Source organism: Notamacropus eugenii, chromosome 2 (genome assembly GCF_028372415.1).
Source record: "Notamacropus eugenii isolate mMacEug1 chromosome 2, mMacEug1.pri_v2, whole genome shotgun sequence".
Classification (NCBI taxonomy): Eukaryota; Metazoa; Chordata; class Mammalia; order Diprotodontia; family Macropodidae; genus Notamacropus; species Notamacropus eugenii.
The window spans coordinates 199393265-199414911 of record NC_092873.1 but is presented as its reverse complement, the minus strand read 5'-3'; the positions used below and the strand labels follow the sequence as shown (position 1 = coordinate 199414911).

The window sequence follows — 21647 nt, the reverse complement described above, 5'->3', positions numbered from 1 at the left end:
AGAAATCAAGGCTTCTGTGTCCCAGCCCACCCAATGGGCTCAGGCCATGGAAGAGCTCAAAAAGCATTTTGAAAATCAAGTTAGAGAGGTGGAGGAAAAACTAGGAAGAGAAATGAGAGAAATGAAAGAAAAGCATGAAAAGCAGATCAGCTCCCTGCTAAAGGAGACCCAAAAAAATGTTGAAGAAATTAACACCTTGAAAACTAGCCTAACTCAATTGGCAAAAGAGGTTCAAAAAGCCAATGAGGAGAAGAATGCTTTCAAAAGCAGAATTAGCCAAATGGAAAAGGAGATTCAAAAGCTCACTGAAGAAAATAGTTCTTTCAAAACTAGAATGGCACAGATGGACGCTAAGGACTTTGTGAGAAAGCATGATATCACAATACAAAACCAAAAGAATGGAAAAATGGAAGATAATGTGAAATATCTCATTGGAAAAACAACTGACCTGGAAAATAGATTCAGGAGAGACAATTTAAAAATTCTGGGACTACCTAAAAGCCATGATCAAAAGAAGAGCCTAGATATCATCTTCCATGAAATTATCAAGGAAAACTGCCCTGAGATTCTAGAACCAGAGGGCAAAATAAATATTCAAGGAATCCACAGAACACCACATGAAAGAGATCCAAAAAGAGAAACTCCTAGGAACATTGTGGCCAAATTCCAGAGTTCCCAGGTCAAGGAGAAAATATTGCAAGCAGCTAGAAAGAAACAATTCAAGTATTGTGGAAATACAATCAGGATAACACAAGATCTAGCAGCCTCTACATTAAGGGATCGAAGGGCATGGAATAAGATATTCCAGAAGTCAAAGGAACTAGGACTAAAACCAAGAATCACCTACCCAGCAAAACTGAGTATAATACTTCAGGGGAAAAAATGGTCTTTCAATGAAATAGAGGATTTTCAAGCATTCTTGATGAAAAGACCAGAGCTGAAAAGAAAATTTGACTTTCAAACACAAGAATGAAGAGAACCATGAAAAGGTGAACAGCAAAGAGAAGTCATAAGGGACTTACTAAAGTTGAACTGTTTACATTCCTACATGGAAAGACAATATTTGTAACTCTTGAAACATTTCAGTATCTGGGTACTGGGTGGGATTACACACACACACATGCACACATGCACACATACAGAGAGACAGAGTGCACAGAGTGAATTGAAGAGGATGGGATCATATCTTAAAAAAAAAAAATGAAATCAAGCAGTGAGAGAGAAATATATTGGGAGGAGAAAGGGAGAAATTGAATGGGGCAAATTATCTCTCATAAAAGAGGCAAGCAAAAGACTCATTAGTGGAGGGATAAAGAGGGGAGGTGAGAGAAAAACATGAAGTCTACTCTCATCACATTCCACTAAAGGAAAAAATAAAATGCATACTCATTTTGGTAGGAAAACCTATCTCACAATACAGGAAAGTGGGGGACAAGGGGACAAGCAGGGTGGGGGGGATGACAGAAGGGAGGGCATGGGGAGGAGAATGCAATTCGAGGTCGACACTCATGGGGAGGGATAGGATCAAAAGAGAATAGAAGTAATGGGGGACAGGATAGGATGGAGGGAAATATAGTTAGTCCTATACAACACAGCTAGTATGGAAGTCATTTGCAAAACTACACAGATTTGGCCTATATTGAATTGCTTGCCTTCCAAATGGAAGGGGTGGAGAGGGAGGGAGGTAAAGAAGGTGGAACTCAAAGTGTTAGGATCAACTGTAACTTTCTTACCACTAGGAAATAAGAAATACAGGTAAAGGGGTATAGAAAGCTATCTGGCCCTACAGGACAAAAGAGAAGACAGAGACAAGGGCAGAGAGGGATGATAGAAGAGAGAGCAGATTGGTCACAGGGGCAATTAGAATGCTTGGTGTTTGGGGGGGGAGGGGATAAAAGGGGAGAAAATTTGTAACCCAAAATTGTGTGAAAATGAATGTTAAAAGTTAAAAAAAAAAAAAAAGTACATGTTCTCTCCCCAGCTGTGACTGTGAAATTTACTTTATATATACACACATACATAGATACATACATGGTTTACATATATATACACATGCATAGCTTTAGAACCCACTCAATGCCCAAGAGTACAGCCTAGTAATCTATAACCTGTAATTCAACAGATCTTGTTGCAAATAAGGCTTTCAGCAATGCCTCATTATCCAGCCCTCTCCTGATCCTACACCAGTGAAAAGTCTCCCTTATGCAATATAGATTACCTAATGTTTTAGGACCATAACAATGCAATTTACTAATTTCTCAAGACCCAATCCACCTTGGAAGGGGGATGCATCACACCGACACAGACAAAAGTGGTGATAGAAGAGCTGCAGGAAATCTCAGCAAAAGAACTGTAAGATGACATGCTATACACTTTGTATCCTACCTTTGAAACACACACACACACACACACACACACACACACACACACACACAACTTTTGGAGAGCAGCATTCTTAATCTCTTTAACTGGTGACCACATATTCATTCCTGAATACTTTCTCCTCCTTCAGTTTCCACAATATTCCTCTTTTCTGGTTGTCCTCTTACCTGTCTGACTCCTTCCTTTTTCCTAGCAAAGAAAGTCTCCTTTACTAGAACACCATCTCCAATCCCCTTTCTTGTCTGTCTCAATACATACTTTTCTGGATAGCTTCATCAACTTCTATACCTTCAAGTATCATCTCTTTGCAGAAAATTTGTAAATCTATAACTCCAACTCTAATGTCTCTCTTTAACTCCAGTCCCATACCATCAGTGGCCTCCTGGATATTTTATAGATATTTCAAAGATATTTCAATCTCAACATCTTTTGCCCTAAACATGCACATTTTTGTTGAAGGGACCTTCCATCTTCCCAATTCCAAAGGGTTTTTACCTCTTAGCCAATCAAAAACTTTTCTCATATTCTATATGCAATCAACTGTGATTCTACTTCTAGAACATTTCTCTCTCTCTCTCTCTCTCCCCCCTTATCATCTGCTGACTGAACCACTACAATAGCTTCCCAAGTTCCTAAGGTATGCCAAAATACTTCCCAAAGTTCTATTTCACTTCTCATCTTAAAAACATTCAGGGGCTCCCTATTTGCTATAAGATAAAATATAAACTCCTTATAAGCCAGAGATGTTGAACTTCCTACAATCTAGCAACTTAAAAGGCAGAGAAATATGGAAGATCACAAACAGATCTGTGCTATAGACAAGCAGTCTAAAACCAAGTTCCAGTACTATGCTTTATATGTATGTCCTCTGAAAGTTATTTTTTCAACCTCCTCTGTATAGAAATCACCATATCCTTCACTGTCTGTAAAAAATGTTCTTGAGAAGTGTTTTTGACTACATAAAGCCTTTTGGCTTAAACTTTAAAAGACATATATATATATACACATATATATATGTATAAGTAGATGTAAGAACATTTTGTATGTGGAATTTTAAAACATATTTATTAATTATTTAGGAAATTTCAGATTTGTATACCACGTATTATTAATAATAGCTGATAAATAATGTTTTATGGTTTACAGTGTGTTTCACATATACTATCATTTTATTCTTGACACAACTGTGAAGAAGTTATTTTGCAGTCCGGGAAATGCAATCAAAGGATGTGTACCTTGCCCAAATTCACACATCTTCTAAGGAAATGGCAGAACCAAATCTGATTCCAAATTGAGTGCTCTTTCCACCATACCAAAGTTCCATTCCAATCCTGAGAAATAAAAATAGCTATCACAGGAATATACAGCTAATAAAGTCTCTCTCAACTTGAATAAGAACAGTCAATTTGCCTTTCAATATCATTTACACTTCTCCCCCCCCACATAAAGTCAGCTGTACAAGGAGTTTATGAAAATCCTGTACTTCAGTAAAACTGAAAGTATAAGCAGTGGAAATAAAACTGTCCTCAAAAGCAGGAAAAAGACCTCCAGAGTTTAAATCCCTCCTCTGACAAAAAAAGGCCTTAGTCTAATGACACATATAAAGTGCTATAATGTTAGCAATAATTATTATTTGCAACCTTGGGTAAGTCAATTAATCTCTCAGTGCTCCAACGGACTCTCTAAGAATATAAATTGTAGAGCAGGCACCAAAACACATTAGTAGCAGGAGTTCCTGTACCAATGAAATCAAAGCAGGTTACATAATTTGGCAATGGGTGACATATTACTAAGGTATAAGTTTCTCAACTACATAACTTCAGAACTATAACTTGAAGGTGAAACTGAATTTGAACCCAATCAGTTGGAGAGAAAAGTCTATGAAAACCTGCCTGGGAAGTAAACAATATAAAATTGCAACCTAAAAATTAAAAAAAAAATTCCTACGTTAATTAGTTAACTATCGCTAAATCAAGATTACACTCAATAAGGAAAAACAAGCATTAGGAAGGATGGATGATTTTTATGAATAATTCAACCCAAATAAACAAAGTTTACTTCCATCCAGCTTATAGCACCTAAAAGTTCAGCTACCATGGCAGCTGGGTGGTGATGATTAGGTTCCAACAATGAATACTGTTTTAAGGACTTCTAGAGCTGACTTTACCTGAAGGGACAAAAAAACAAGCATGACTTTGTTAACACTTTAGCATCAAAGAGCCATCTGAGCCTGATGGGTTATGCCTAGGCAGTTTCTGAAAGCTCCCTGCTATTTATTCATGAATCTGGAATCACAGACATATAGCAGCCTTGTCCACTTATTAAGACTTCAGGGTCTATCAGCATTCTGGTGATTGCTGCAAATAAAAATACTCCAACTTCTGCAAGAAATGAAAATTTACCTACACAACAGACAACAGAAAACATTATGGTGAATGAAAACAAAATAGCAAGTATCTTGTGGCTATATTCAACTCAAGTAAATAGATTCTGAATATCAGGAGAGACACAAGTAAATGAAACTCTAATTCTTATCACAAAGAATGGGGCTGAAGCACCACATAAAACTTCTCCTGACTCTATCCCAACTGCTTTGTCCTACTTCCTCCTCAACCTCTCCCTACTATCATTTTACTTTTTATTTATCTTGTATATTGTTATCTATATGTTCCAAGATCCTTGAAGCAGAGACTTTCATTTTTAATTTCAAACACTAGTCCTTCCTACTGTATGAGCTGGCTAGTCAAACTCCAGTTTAATCCTATGAACTTAACTCCCACTACTCTACTCCCTCTATTCCAGTCAAACTAGCCTATTTGCTGTCCCCCGAACTTAGCATGTACCTTTCTGCCTCCACGTCCTTGCCCAAGACCACCCCTCTACCTAAACATTCTCTCTCTACCTTGATTTTCAGCTTGCTTACACACATCCTATCCATCCCTTAGCTGGAGCCTCAACTCTCAGAAAGAAGTTATTCTTGACCACTCCAGTCCACAATGATTTTTCTGTCTTCTAAACTTCTACTACAGTTAATATCCATACAATTCATGTGGTATTTAGATAGATTTTAACAATACTTGTGTTGTCTCCCCACCTATAATTTCCTTAAGGGCAAAAAACATGTTTTAATGTATTAATACACTAATCTATCTTCTCCATACTTTCTCACTCGGTGACCTGTTCAGTTCCCTCCCCAAGCATTTAATTATGATCTCTAAGCAAATGACCCCTAAACCTAGTCTCTTCTGAGCTCCAGGTCTGCATCTCCAGCTGCCTACTAGTTATTTCAAACTGGATGTCCTGTAGAGATTTCGAACTCAGTTATACATATTCTAAACTGAAGTAATTATCTTTCCTCTGAAACTCATTCTCCTTCCAAATCTGCTCCCTTAAGGGGCACTATCATCCTTCCAGTTGCCAAATCTTGTTTATACCTCCACATCACTATAGCATTCATCCCCTATTCTATCCCTATGGCTTCTGCTGTAGTTCAGACCTTCATCTCCTCCAAGTGAGCTTCTAAACTGGACCCCCTAAGTCATATCTCTCCACTCCCATCCATCCATCAGCCAAAGGGATTTTCCTTAAGGGCCTTAAGGTCTGATTAAGGTCTAACGTCACTGCCCGACTCAATTTTCAATGGCTCCCTATTGCGTCTAAGATGTAATATAAGTTTTTCTGTTTGGTTTTTTAAAGACCTTCACAACCTGACTTCACAATCTACTTCTCCAGCGTGATTATGTATTACTCCCCTTCTCACACCAAACTGACATTCTGGCTGGTGTACACACACACACACAGACACAGACACACACACTCTTTATGTCCCCATTCTAATCCTTAGGAAACTTCTACCTCTTAGAAACCCATCTAAATCTCTACCTCTTAGAATCCTGTTTCTTCCAGTACTCTGCTCAAGCACCACTCTGTCTATATAAAGCCTTTCCTGACCCTTCTCCAGCTGCTGGTACCCTCCCCCTAACATAAATTTACCTTGTATTTATTTTTTATGTATATTATGTCTCCCCCAAAGGAGGCAAGCTTCTTGAGGGCAGGGAATGTTTCATTTTTTCACTGTTCCCCCAGCACCTGGGGCATAGTAGGTGCTTAATAAATGCTTGACTAACTGATTACTATCCCCAGCAAAAAGTTTGAGATGGTGAGTGTTCTCATTATTAAAATATTAAGTTATCAATATAAAAATAGACAGAAATACACTTCTAAATGAATTGAGTTTGTACAGGTTAGTTGAGCAAAGCTCTTGATTTACTAAGGCTTGCATTTCAAAATCTATGAATGATCAAAACTTGCAGTGAAATGTCCTGCTACTTAGAAGAATAGTTACAATAAAAATAAAAACTTTACTTCTTTTAATTAGAGAAAGCTCAAATTGTACTCTAGTAAAGTTAGGTAAAAAGTATTCTGACTCTATGGTTTGAAAATGTTTCTTAAAAGTCTCCTTGTTTTCTTTATAAATGGTCTCACTTGTTCCAAGCTCTTCCTTCCCCACCTTTTTAAAAGTAAAGGAAAGATGACATGACACTTTAGAATCACATGAGCAATTCCACAGGAATGGGAAGTTGTCTGAACCAGGAAGTGTGTCTGTCAGCTGTCTGCATCTGAATCTGTGCCAAGCAAGGAAATCACGTACACAACACTACTCTACTAGAGAAGGTACCTGTTTAAAAGAACCTTAGCTTACATAAGCAATCCCAGTTACATTTAAAAAAAGAGCTTAAGGTACTTACCTAATTTCCATTTCTGCTTTATATAAACTCTTCCAGGAAATCTGTTAAATTTCTCTGCCCCAAGAGTTATGCAATTTTTACTGCCTTGGGTTCATTCAATTATTTCTATAAAATGGCTAATCACCAAGAATTTTAAACTTCATCCTGCTTGTTGTTGTTTGTGCTAAAGAAAAGGAACTACTCTAACATACCATAAAATATATTATATAAATGATGATATAACCATAATGTTGCAGTTTCATGGTGTGCTGTAGCAGCACTATCTAAAAGAATTCAGCATCAGATGACCTCTAATCCAAGTGTAAGTATTTATTGAGGGTTCTGCCCCTCATAACCAGAAACTTTAGTGAAAGCAAGATGGATTTTTATAGGGTAAAGATGCAATTACATAACAGGAATTATGAATATTAAAAAGAAGGAACTTGTTAAGGGATTAGATAATAGGGGAGGAGTCTCAGCCTCAGTGGAACTGCACATGTAATTACCCACAACGCATAAAGAAAAACTCATTGCAGGGTATGTATATATGCACGATAAAGGTATTATAATAAGCCTCTCTATGTCCTAAGTTCATTTAAAGGACAGCTTCTGCTATTACTGTGCAGGTGCCTACTTAGGGAAAGTCCCTTCTATTTTCTTGGGGTCTACATCCTACTCAGGCATCCTGGGGGTGCTGCTGATTATTGTGGTCCTGTCTGAAACTACATGGATGTGGTTGTGGTGTGAATGCATGGACACACCTGCTGTTTCTGTGGGAAATATGAAGAATGAGTCTGGAGGCAGTGGCTAGTTAGAGGCAGTGGCTAGGATCCCATCACATAGACACAACTGGTGTTTCTATGAGAAATATGAGTTCATGGACACACCTGTTGTTCTTTCTAGTGAGCAGTGAGACATATAAGAGGAAGTTAGGATATTGGGGGGGACAGGGAAGGGCTAGGTAGGGGAAATGGTCATACTGATTCTGAGTCTGTGGTGTGTTTAAAGCCAGATTGTGAAGTTAAATTAGGACATGCCTGCTATTCACAGGGGTCCATATGGAAGTTGAAATATTGAGGCTGAGGGCAGCTTTATTAGGATTCCCTCAATAATACAAAGATAAGGAAAACACATCATCCATAAACCCATGCCCCACTCTGAAAAGCAAAACTCTACCCAAACTTGTCAATCTGGCAGTCAAATGATTGAAAGATAGAATTAATAATAATATTTAATAGCTTCTCTACTTAGAAGTCCCATTTGGCACAACGTCAATATATCCAAAATCAAACTTTCCCCTAAAACCTGCTTGCTTCCTTCTGATTTTCCTATTTTTACCAAAAGAGAAGGAGAATGAAATAACCACTTCTGTAGTACCTACCACATGCCAGGTACCATGCTAAACACTTTAAATTATTACCACATTTGATCTTCACAACCCTGGGGTGCTCTTATTTGCCCAGGGTCCAGTTTTCTCACTTCAAGTCCAGCGCTGTATCCACTGTGCCACACAAATGCCAAAAGTACCAACTGTGAAAAGTTACACCCATGTTTGAAACTCTTTTGACTCTTCCCCTTCTCCTTCATTTCCCACATTCAATCAACTGCCCTTACATTTGTCCTCTCCTCTCTATTAATCACTGCCACTGACCTAAACTATTGTAATAACTTAATTGGTCTTCCCACTTCTTTAAATTTTTCCAAGGCAATTTCCAATATACACATATATGTGTGTGTTTTTCACATAATTCCTCTCAAAACTTTTCAATAGCTCCCCACTATGTAGTAATCAAATTCAAATTCCTCAGACCAGGTATCTTAGACACTATGTTTTCAAACCCTTTCATTCAACAAAGTGGCTACTACGTCTAAAGCATTGTGCTAGTCCTGTGGGAAATATTGAATGACTGGATATAACAAGGTCATAGCCCACAAAGGGCAGGTGAGGGGATATGATAAACAACAGCCCATAATATTACAGAAACTCATTAATTCCTTCTTCCACCCAGGTTCCATGTTCTTCTGCACTTGCAATTACTCATAATTTTGACTTCATGTTCTCTCCCACTCAAATAACAACCAACAGTTAACATTTATAAAACACTATATGCCAGGTTCTATGCTAAGTCCTTTACAATCATGATCTTTTTTGTTCCTCATGACAAAGCCAGGAGGGCAGGTGCTATTATTCTCCCCATGAATGAATGAAAAAACATTTATTAAGTCCTTACTCTGTTTAAAGCATACTGCTAATCTCTGGAGACAGAAAAGTAAAAAAAAAAAGCACAATACAAAAGCAGAATGGGCTGCCATGGGAAGCAGTGAGTTCTTCTCTTTAGGTCTTCACATAGAAGCTATATGAGCCCCCATTTGAGATCCTGTACATGGTATTTCTGGTCAGGAACTAGATGGAGTCTGAGATTGTTTTCCACCTGAGATTCTGTGTTCCTTTTGACTAAATCCAGCACGTTTTAGAACAAAACTCCACAAAACTTTATAGAACAGTACATTACATACATAATAAATGTATTGTTACATGACAAATGTAGGGCTTTTAAAGAAACAAAGCTCTGCTCAAAGAGGTCCCATTCCAATAGAGAGAGACAAAAAGCATGTTTTAGCTAGAGCAAGAAGGTAAAGGCCAGTGGTCTCAAGCTACAACAGCAGAACATATCACAGTTTCTTTAGTGTCATTTCCACTAAATTCCTCATTTCTCGCTGGGCTGCACTACTGTGGGATGTTTCCACCATATCCCAAGGAAGTTCATAATAGGGATAACCTCATCATCCGACAAGATCTCATCAGCCTTGGTATACCACCTATCACTACCCTCAGCCTCTCTTTTGAGGGAGCGGCCATGAACGCCAGCCCTCTCCTTATAAGGAGGGGAACTCTGCCCAGACATTTCACCTCACCTGGCTGCACTACTTAGGGGCTTCTCTGACCAACTTCTCTATCATACGCTTGCATGGGATACCTTCTTCCACTCTCCTTTTTGGTTACCATCTCTGTTCTGTCTTCCCCCATTAGAGTTTAAGGATTGTAAGCTCCTTGAGGGCAGGAACTATCTTTTTTGTTTGTTTGTTTTGATATCCTCAGCATTTAGCCCACTGTGTGGCACAGGGCAGGTACTTAATAAATGTTTATTGACAATAAATTTTTTACTGATTATTAATAAAACTATATCCATTTCTGAATTTGAACCATCTGATAATGCCAAGGATTTTGGTTGTGAGAATTTTTTCCCCCTGAGTTTTTCATACCTAGGGCTGCTGAGAAAGCAGGAGACAATAAGACCCCACTGAGGCAGTTCCAAGGATTATAAATGTAGAGCTGGAAGGGAACATCGGAGCATCAGAGGCCAATTAGTTCAGCTCTTTGTAGATAAGGAAACAAGCCCAGAGGCAAGAAGGTACTTGCCCAATGAGGTCATACAGGTGACTCCGCTATATTATGCTGCCTTTATTTAGAGGTAGCACCTCCACAAGGGCTGCTTTTCTGAACAACAGTTTCAGGACCAGATTGGAAACAAAGGTAGTGATGGGGAGACGAGGGAAAAGGGGTGAGAAAAAAGAGGAGAAAGAATGGAGAGATGCTGTACCCAAGGCTCCTGGGAATGAGTTGCTGTAACTCTGTAGCCACTATTGGTAGCTGGAAGGACATCAGAGATAGAGCACTCTCTTCCCTACAGGGGAAGTAGCAAAAGAGGCTCAGAGACTGGGCTAGATCTATACCTACTAGCCAGGTGAGGCAGAGTAATTTCTAGGGCTCCTAAGCACAGGTCCTGAGCACTTATCATAAGGGTTTGCCTGCTAATGAAGTGACAGTTGGTTGACAACCAACGGTGGTAGTGGCAGGAACAGCAGACCCTCTTCTTCAAAGGGGTTACTCTCTAGGATCATGGCACTGGGGTATAGGATAGAGGCAGGGCCAGGGGCCAAGAGAGTGAGCATGATGCTGTTCTCAGGATACCTATCCTGTAACCTTTTATATAGGGTTTATCTGTGTCTGTATTTTATCCCTGTAATAGATTGTGAGTTGCATGACAAAAATTCTTCTAGTAGCACTTTTATCTGCCCCAGTGCCTAGCACACTGCTCTTAATGTAGATGTCTAATAAATGTTTACTGCATTTAATTTTACCTCTGATTTACTAGTTACTCTGTTCCATTCACAGTGCAACACACTAGATAAGGTGTTCATTTCTAACTCATATGGACCATTTTAACTGCCTTCTAATTGGTTTTCCCTACCTTGTCTATCTTTTCTCCAATTCATTTTCTACCACACTAGCCTAGTCAGCTTCCCAATAACCCGAATCATATGAGGTCGATCCAAAATTCTCCCTGACCCTGGCATTCAAAACCCTCCATCCTACCTTTCCAGTTTCATCTCACGCTATTCCCTCTTACATTCTCCACAGCTAATCTGAACTCTTCATTGTCTCCTGTCCTTTGCTTATGTTTACTTCTAGGCTCAGTATGGACTTCCCACTATGCATAATGAAAATGCTCTCTTCCTTGCCAACTCCTCCAAGATCCTTTCCCTTAGTCTATGAAAAGTCATCTATATATATGCACCTACTCTCCCATTTATGCAATTCTGGGACTGCTTTGTTCCACTAATCTCCCTCTCCTACATCAGTTATTAGTGTGCAAGTTTTTTCTTTTTCTGTTAAGTTTTATGTGAAATCAGTCCTTTTACCCTAACGCCCAAAATGAAATTATCCCCCTTCTGCCCTTGATACGTACTGTCTTCCAGAAGCATAGCATAGTGGAAAAAGCACTGGACTCAGAGAAAGGAAGACCAAAGTTTTACTCCATCATCTGATATATAATGGCTCTGTGACTGGGCAAGCTGAGTAAACCTCTCAGTATTCTAAGAAACTATGAGCATAAAGGGTAGATAAGATGCCAATCTGCAGACAAAGAGAGTCTCCTTATCAGGATGTTCCCTCCATCAAGAAATCACAAGATCCAGTCCCTATCCCTTTCATCCTTATAATTTATACTGAATCCAACAATTACCTGTACTGGTTAAATCTTTCTAAAAATTATCTTTCACTGTCACTCTTCCCACCCCAAAAAAAGATTTCTCTGGCTCCCTGCTACCTAAAGATTAGATTTCAAGTGGCTCAATTGTTCAGCTATTCAAAGGCTTCTGTTACCTAGGCTCAACTTCACATAATAGTGTAATAATAATAATAAATAGCTAGCATTTATATGTTGCTTTAAAGTTTGCAAAGCACTTTACAAATGTTATCTCATTTTATCTTCAAAACAACCTTGGGATATAGGTGCTAATATTATCTTCATTTTACAGATCAGGAAACTAAGGCAAAGAGAGGTTAAGTAACTTGCCTAGGTTCACAGCTAGGTTTCTAAACCTAGATTTAAACTCAGGTCTTCCTGACTTCGGGTCCATTAAGCTATCCACTGTGCCACCTAGGTGTCTAAGAGCATTACTCCTCTAAAAGAACCCTTCACTCAAACTGATCTAGTCACCGTTTCTTAGGCTCAGACCATTCATCAATTCTCTCTCAGTCAAACCTAACCCTGCTCTGCCTCAAGTACTTCCTTCAGGAAACCAAGCCAGGGTTTTCTCCCTCAGTCAAATCCTAGCACTGTGCAGTACAGTCTGTAACCATGACTTAGCTCTTAAATACTATGTCTTGGACTGTCAGTCAACTTTTCCTGCGCTTCCAGAACAGGAACTGTGATTTACGCTTCCCTGTATTTCCCTCAGCCTTCTAGAGCAGGGCCCTGTACCCCAGACCCCTTTAACCTCGCTTGGCCGCTTTTGCCTCTTTTCCTCCCACGGAGCCTAGCGGGGTTCGGGGGGCTGCGCCTTCCGCGCCCGAGCGCAGACCAGCAGGTTTTCACTTTCATTCTCATTCATTGCCGACAGTGCACAGCACTTCACCATCACAAGTCGGAGATGCCTGGCCTGGACCGGCAATCGGGAGTCTAGGGTTACGAGGCTGGGTCTGCTCTTTCTGAGCTGCGGGACCTCGGGTTTACCATCACTTGGCCTTTCCCGGCGGCCGCAGGTCTCACCGGTAAAACAAGGCTTAATCATCACCGGGAAGGAGTCATTCGCTAAAACCTTAAAGAGCTTCGGAAACCTGAAGGGCTCACCTGGGCAGCGGAACACCGGCGGTGCCTCCGCCACGCTCACTCCCAATCCCGAAGCGTGGGGGTGCTCCTCTCCAGCCCCTTCCCGAGCCCCGCACCCAGCCCCCTGCACCCGCCGGGCCTCACCTTGGTGGTCGTAGACGCTGATGTAGGAGATGCCCACCGCCATGCACCACACCACGAGGCTGGCAATGTCCGAGAAGCTGGGCTCCTCCTCCTCCGTGACCACCAAGCCCATGTGCACCGGCAACTTGTCCAGAGACTTGCCGTCCGAGCGCCAGCGAAGCCGGGGGTGGGGGGCGGCAGAGGCCGCGCCGGGCGCCCCGCGGCCGTGGGCATGGTGGTGATAGTGGTGGTGGTGGTGGTGATGGTGGTTCCTGCCCGCAGCCGGGGGCTTGCGGAGGGTAAAGCCGAGCGGCGCTAGGACCGCGGAGGAGGCCAGGCGGCACCCCCGCCGCCAGAGCCAGTTCCAGGTGCCGAAGCGGACGCGGAGCCAGGAAGCGAGCGTGCGGTGGAGGCAGAGCAGCGCGTGCAGCACGCGCCACACCAGCTCGTAGAGCCCGGTCATGCTCGCGGAACTCGGCGCCCGTCAGCCGCCGCTGCCCCGGACGCTCCTCGCCTCCCGCTCTCGCCACCGCCGCTGCGGTCGCCGCACCCGCGGCGCGAGGGCCACTTATCCTCGCCGGCCGCTGGCACGAGCCATCTCCGGACGCCCCCCCTCCCCCCCCTCGCCCGAGCCCCTAGCTGCTGCCAACACCTCACCTCGCCCCCGCCGCCATCTTCCCCCTCCACCTCCTCCCGCTCAGCGCCCCGCCTCTGCCGATACATGGAAAGCTCTGATTGGTCCAGGTCGAGCTCTGACGCGACTTCTGGGTCGGAGGGCGGAGGATGTGGCAAGAGCCCGAGGCGGCGAGAGGACGGGCGGGCTCGAGCTGACGAGCAGCGTCCCAGCTGGGGAGAGAACAGCGCCCCCTGGGAGTGTGGAGGACGAGGTGCACGCAGACTATTCATCCGCATTGAGGAGGGAGGAAGAGCCTAGGCAACGTGCCCCCTTTCCCTGACCCTGGGGCAGAACAAACCCCCTTGCGTTTTGTTCTGAGGTGTAACTGAAGAACTACTTCTTTCCTCGGGCGGGCTCCTCCCTGCCATTCCAAAAATATTGGGAGAAGGTGGGCTAGGGGGGTTGTAGTTAGATGCCAATCTCAATGTTGGCTGGCAGCCGCCCTTACCATCCCTAGGGTGGTAGGATTTTGTGTGACCCCGATTATTTCACTTTATCCTCCGAGCCTCATCTGTAAAATGGGCGTGGTGATATGTCGCAAGGTCAGAAGGACATTGTGAATTATTAGGCGAGAGGACGGCATGCATCCAAATTTTACAAAGTCTAAAGCACTAAGTAGATGCAGAGTGGAAAAGGGAAATTTTGATAATATCTAGTCCAACCCACTTTTAAAGAGGAGGTAGATGAAACCCAGGAAAGCGTCCAGTCTCAGACCACACACAATTTAGAGTAAAGTTGGTCAAAGCATCTGAGTCCAAATCCTGTGAACTTTCCACTTTTGAAGCTTTTACCCACTTTTTTTAAACCTACTTTTACATCACAGTGACTCAACCAAAATTTCTTTATAATTAGTTTTGTGGTTTTTCAATTGTTGGGTTATATTGGACTCTTTGACCCATTGGGGAGTTTGGAGAGGGGTGTCCATTCCAGGCGTGTGATGATTCAGCCTAACCGCCCCCCCCTCCCCACCCCCCCCTCCTACCCCCCCCCCTCCATCCCCCCACCTCCCCCCGCCCTGGGCAGATAAGGACATTTTCTTCCATAAAGGCAGCTGAAGTCAGACACTGAAGATGCCCCAGTCATCCACCACATCCCCAGCCATCAGCCATTGGCACTCATCCTGACTTTTGTCTTGTCCCTGGACTTCTGTGGGTCTGGAAAAGACAATGAAACTGACAGCTTGGAGCAGCTCTGCCTCACTGAAATGAAATTCACGTGTAAGTGAAGGGGTGACCCTGTGATGTCTTTGGTCCTCTGAAAATGAAGGATGAAGAACAGCCAGGGACAGGGAGAAGGAGAAAGCTAGTTGTTTAGTCATGTCGGACTCTTCGTTACTCCTTTGGGGTTTTCTTGGCAAAGATCCTAGAGTCGTTTGCCATTTCCTTCTCCGGCTCACTTTACAGATGAGGAAACTGAGGCAAACAGGGTTAAGTGTGACTTGCCCAGGGTCATATCTAGTAAGTGTCTGACCCCAGATTTGAACTCACAAAGATGAGTCTTCCAGACCGCAGGCAGGGTACTCTATCAACTTCACCACCGCCTTACAAAGTGGCGGATAGGTACCTTTGAAATTTACTCTGAAGTTCTGAGTTTACTAACCAAGTTCCAAGAGAGTCAGAGAGGTTAAGTGATTTGCCTAGGATCAGATAAGAATGAGTCTGAAATCTTGCTGGAGCTCATCAGCGCAGGGAGAGTTTCTGACTTCAAGATAAGAACTCTTCTCTCGGAGAGCTCAGTTTTTTCACGTGTAAATACCAAGATTAAAGTAGATGACCCCTAAATCAGTTCTGGATATAAAGCCAGAGTGAGATTAAATTGAGATTGATAAATTAGGGATTAGTGACAATGGTATCAATTTGTGCTTAACACTTCATTTCTTTAAATGTTCTAGATTTGTCATGTTTATGTATTTATAGAATATAAATACATTTTATATTCCCTCTACAAATGAATGTATGCCAGACTCTGAGTCAGTTTAAATTGTTCCTGTAACCAGTAGCATACACTGTAAGATAGTTGGCTGGGTTAAGGGATACAGGTTAAGGGATGGTTTTTCTGGACACAAACCTTAGCATCAAGTGTCTCCCATATTTAAGGAACAACTTGTTTTTAAAGTTCTTGAATCACAGAATGTAATCCAAGGTTGAGAAAGAAGAAAAGTATTAGGGAGAGGAGCAAAGGTCGTTGAAGATCTGAATTATTATTTTTCTAACTGGCAATTCTAATTCCATTTTTCTCATATGTAATTGTACAAGCCTTTGAGTCAAAAACAGAAATAAAATCCCTACATTAGGTTGTGAAAGGCCCACATATTACAAGATTGTTCTCCACAAGTAAAAGATAGGTGCAAAGATACTGTGAAGACATACAGTTTCCACCATGTGGGTAATAAAATATGGATTATGTTATGAATTATGACTGTAGTATGTCTCAAAAAGATAGGAGTACTAGATCATCTTACTTGTCTCCTGAGGCACTATTATGTGAGTCAAGAAGAGACAGAACCAAACACGGAAAAACTGACTGGCTCTAAAAGAGCATGACAAGGCTGTACAATGTCACCTTATTAATTTAATTTACATGTAGAACATGTGATGCAAAATGCCAGACTGGACAAGTCAAAAGCTAGAATTAAAGTTGCTAGGAGAAATAGCAACAATCTCAGATATGCAGATGATACTTCTCTGACAAAAAGTGAAGAATAATTAAGGAGTCTGTTGATGAGGGTGAAAGAGGTAAGTTTAAAAACTAGCTTGAAGATTAAGAACAACAACCAAAAAAAACCTTAAGATCATGGTGTCTCATCCCATACTTCCTGGCAAAGGGACACTGTTAGGAGTGTCACATTTTACATTTGGGGGCTCAAAAATCACTGCAAATGGTGACAGCAGCCATGAAATTAAGACTTTTCTTGGAAGGAAAGCATAATCTTGACAGCATACTAAAAAGCAGAGACATTACCTTGCTGACAAAAGTCAAAGTTGTGGTTTTCCCAGTGGTCATGTATATCTGTGAGAGCTGGGCTAAGGAAAGCTGAGTGCCTCAGAATTAATGCTTTAAAATTATGGTACTGGCAAAGACTTTTGAGAGTTCAGTCAAATCAGTCAATATTTTGAGAAATTAACTATTTTTTGGAAGCTGAAGCTTAAATACTTTAAGAAAGGACTGGGAGGGGGGCGGAGCCAAGATGGCGGAGTAGAAAGTCGCACATACACATAGCTCCGAACCCACAACACATAGAACGGCTACAAGGAAGTAACTCACGGCGAATTCTGCACCCAGAGGCCACAGAACATTGGAGCGAGGGAGATTTCTGTTCCGGAAAGACCTGCAAACCTCTCGCAGGGGGTCCTTCGCACTGCGGACTGGGCGCCGGGACTGGGAGCTGAATGCAGCCCTGCCACGGCCGTGGCACCGAGAGGAAAAGATCCGAGCGGGCTTCAGGGACGGGATCTCCAGCAGCCACGTGGGTACCTCCACCCACAGAGGGACATGCAAACCTCTCGCAAAAGGTCCATCGCGCTGCAGACATGGAGCCCAGCCCAGACCTGCTGCAGCCGCGGCTGTGGCACCAAGAGAAACAGATCCGACCAGGCTTCAGGGACGGGTTCACCAGCGTCCGCACAAGCCCCTCCACCCACAGGTGACAGGGGTCAATGAGAGAGTCTCTTTGGCAGGTCGAGAGGGGAGTGGGGTGCCCCCATAATTCAGGCCCCCCCCCCCCCGGGAGGTAGAAGCTGAGAGGTGGCTGCAGACAGGGGCTCCCCAAGCGGGCAGGAGCCTGAATCCATTGTGGAAGGTCTGTGCATAAACCCCCTGAGGGAACTGAGCCTGAGAGGCAGCCCTGCCCTGACCTGACCACCTGAACTTAATCTCACACTGAATAGCAGCCCTGCCCCTGCCAAAAGCCCTAAGGCTGGAAGCAGCATTGAATCTCAGACCCCAAACGCTGGCTGGGAGGATCAGGAGGCGAGGTGGGTGTGAGGAGAATATTCAGAGGTCAAGTCACTGGCTGGGAAAATGCCCAGAAAAGGGAAAAGGAATAAGACAATAGAAGGTTACTTTCTTGGAGAACAGACATTTCCTCCCTTCCTTTCTGATGAGGAAGAACAATGCTTACCATCAGGCAAAGACACAGAAATGAAGGCTTCTGTGTCCCAGCCCACCCAATGGGCTCAGGCCATGGAAGAGCTCAAAAAGAATTTTGAAAATCAAGTTAGAGAGGTGGAGGAAAAACTGGGAAGAGAAATGAGAGAAATGAAAGAAAAGCATGAAAAGCAGATCAGCTCCCTGCTAAAGGAGACCCAAAAAAATGTTGAAGAAATTAACACCTTGAAAACTAGCCTAACTCAATTGGCAAAAGAGGTTCAAAAAGCCAATGAGGAGAAGAATGCTTTCAAAAGCAGAATTAGCCAAATGGAAAAGGAAATTCAAAAGCTCACTGAAGAAAATAGTTCTTTCAAAATTAAAATGGCACAGATGGAGGCTAATGACTTTATGAGAAAGCAAGATATCACAGAACAAAGAAAGAAGAATGGAAAAATGGAAGATAATGTGAAATATCTCATTGGAAAAACAACAGACCTGGAAAATAGATCCAGGAGAGACAATTTAAAAATTATGGGACTACCTGAAAGCCATGATCAAAAAAAGAGCCTAGACATCATCTTTCATGAAATTATCAAGGAAAACTGCCCTGAGATTCTAGAACCAGAGGGCAAAATAAATATTCAAGGAATCCACAGAACTCCGCCTGAAAGAGATCCAAAAAGAGAAACTCCTAGGAAGATTGTGGCCAAATTCCAGAGTTCCCAGGTCAAGGAGAAAATATTGCAAGCAGCTAGAAAGAAACAATTCAAGTATTGTGGAAATACAATCAGGATAACACAAGATCTAGCACCCTCTACATTAAGGAATCGAAGGGCATGGAATAGGATATTCCAGAAGTCAAAGGAACTAGGACTAAAACCAAGAATCACCTACCCAGCAAAACTGAGTATAATACTTCAGGGGAAAAAATGGTCTTTCAATGAAATAGAGGATTTTCAAGCATTCTTGATGAAAAGACCAGAGCTGAAAAGAAAATTTGACTTTCAAACACAAGAATGAAGAGAACCATGAAAAGGTGAACAGCAAAGAGAAGTCATAAGGGACTTACTAAAGTTGAACTGTTTACATTCCTACATGGAAAGACAATATTTGTAACTCTTGAAACATTTCAGTATCTGGGTACTGGGTGGGATTACACACACACACATGCACACATGCACACATACATAGAGACAGAGTGCACAGAGTGAATTGAAGAGGATGGGATCATATCTTAAAAAAAAAAAAATGAAATCAAGCAGTGAGAGAGAAATATATTAGGAGGAGAAAGGGAGAAATTGAATGGGGCAAATTATCTCTCATAAAAGAGGCAAGCAAAAGACTCATTAGTGGAGGGATAAAGAGGGGAGGTGAGAGAAAAACATGAAGTCTACTCTCATTACATTCCACTAAAGGAAAAAATAAAATGCACACTCATTTTGGTAGGAAAACCTATCTCACAATACAGGAAAGTGGGGAATAAGGGGACAAGCGGGCGGGGGGGATGATAGAAGGGAGGGCATGGGGAGGAGAGTGCAATTCGAGGTCGACACTCATGGGGAGGGATAGGATGAAAAGAGAATAAAAGTAATGGGGGACAGGATAGGATGGAGGGAAATATAGTTAGTCCTATGCAACACAACTATTATGGAAGTCATTTGCAAAACTACACAGATTTGGCCTATATTGAATTGCTTGCTTTCCAAAGGGAAGGGGTGGAGAGGGAGGGAGGTAAAGAAGGTGGAACTCAAAGTGTTAGGATCAACTGTCGAATAATGGTCTTGCCACTAGGAAATAAGAAATACAGGTAAAGGGGTATAGAAAGCTATCTGGCCCTACAGGACAAAAGAGAAGACAGAGACAAGGGCAGAGAGGGATGATAGAATAGAGAGCAGATTGGTCATAGGAGCAATTAGAATGCTTGGTGTTTGGGGGGGAAGGGGATAAAAGGGGAGAAAATTTGTAACCCAAAATTGTGTGGAAATGAATGTTAAAAGTTAAATAAATAAATTTAATTTAAAAAAAAAAAAAAGGACTGGGAAAGACACTGAGAAAGACTGAAGGCAAAAGAAGGGGATGGCAGAGGATGAGATGGATAGATAGTGTTGTGGAAGGAACAAACTTGAACCTGGAAGGACTTCAGAAGATAGTGAAGAGCAGAAGGGCCTAGCATGTTATGGTCCTTGGGGTCAGGAAGAGTCAGACACAACTGAATGGCTGAACAACAGGATGACCAGTTGAGTTCTAATAATAAAGCCACATCTATCTGTCCCCAACATTCCTTTTTCCCTACTTCCACTATAATCACCCTAATCTGAGTTTATATAACCTCTTGCTTGCCTGGAGTATTACAATAACCTCCTAATTGGTCTCCCTTCGTCCAAAGGACCAGTTGTTTAAGACTGTCTTTTCATTGGTAGAGATTCATTTTTGAATGTCCCACACCTATGTGAGAGGTAAAGTTGAAGTTTATGATAGTAGGAGAAGAGAGAGAGCCAGTCTAGTGGGCTTCCAACATCAAGAGTAATTCCAGCCTCTCTTCAGGTCACTGAAAGGAGAGAAAGGCTCTGAAAAGAAGCCAACATGTAGAGAATTTCAATTATATTGCTATTCCTAACTCAAGACTTCCTTGGGTGAGATCTAGGACTTTCTTTCTCTTGGTTGAGCTGTATTGTCTCATTCCCAAAAAGAAGACTCTTTCAATCTATATTGGCTAGTATGGATATGTATATATATGTATGTATGTATGCATGTATTTATAGGAGTATATGTGTACACAGATACACGCACACACACATATAATATAATGTATATTATATAATGTAGTCTCCAATGTATACTTTCTTTGATTTCTGTTTTGCTATCAGCTCTCATATGTAATTGTACAACTGCCAAATTGATATTCCCAGAGTGTAGGACTGACTACGCAATTCCCCTGCTCAAGGAACTTCTGTGACTCTTTGCTATTTCTAGGACAAAAAATTTATTTATTTATATTTATACACACACACACACACACACACACACACACACACATTCTCTCTCTCTCTCTCTCTCTCTCTCTCTCTCTCTCTCTCTCTCTCTCTCTCCCTATTACAATTCCTGCGTATTCTCAAGGGTTGCAGTAACAGATGATGTTTGATAGAAGCTGCTCAGGCTGAGGCAAAAAGACTGTTGAGAGCTGAAGGGCATACTGATAAGATATAGACCCTAAGCAGGTGACACCTGCCCTACTTCTCCATTCCAGATAAAAGAATAGCCCTATGTTAACTGTCCCAACCATTCATTTTCTATCTTTCCTCTCTTCCACCAAGGGAAAATTTTAAAAGAGAGAAGTCTTTCCTGTTTCCTTGGGTGAGAGCCATGACTTTCATGCATCGTATTCATGTAATGATGGGAAAGTCACTTTACCTTTCAATGCTTCAGGCAACTTCAACCTGGTGAACAATTACCAGTCTGTAATCGTATAGGGAATTCCTCACCAGGAGTTGAAATCATAGGTCTCGGTTTTTGTTTTGTTATTTTTTAAGTGCA

At 42.0% G+C, this 21647-nt stretch overlaps 1 protein-coding gene across 1 annotated transcript in view; it reads right to left on the bottom strand.

The window, feature by feature from the left end:
• Nucleotides 1-13961, bottom strand: part of NUS1 (NUS1 dehydrodolichyl diphosphate synthase subunit) — a 39263-nt gene extending 25302 nt beyond the window's left edge. Inside the window, exon 1 of the mRNA XM_072643143.1 lies at nt 13370-13961. Coding sequence (XP_072499244.1) covers nt 13370-13811 — 442 coding nt within the window. The 5' untranslated portion in view covers nt 13812-13961. The remainder of the gene's footprint in view (nt 1-13369) is intronic.
• Between the last annotated feature and the right edge of the window lie 7686 nt (nt 13962-21647).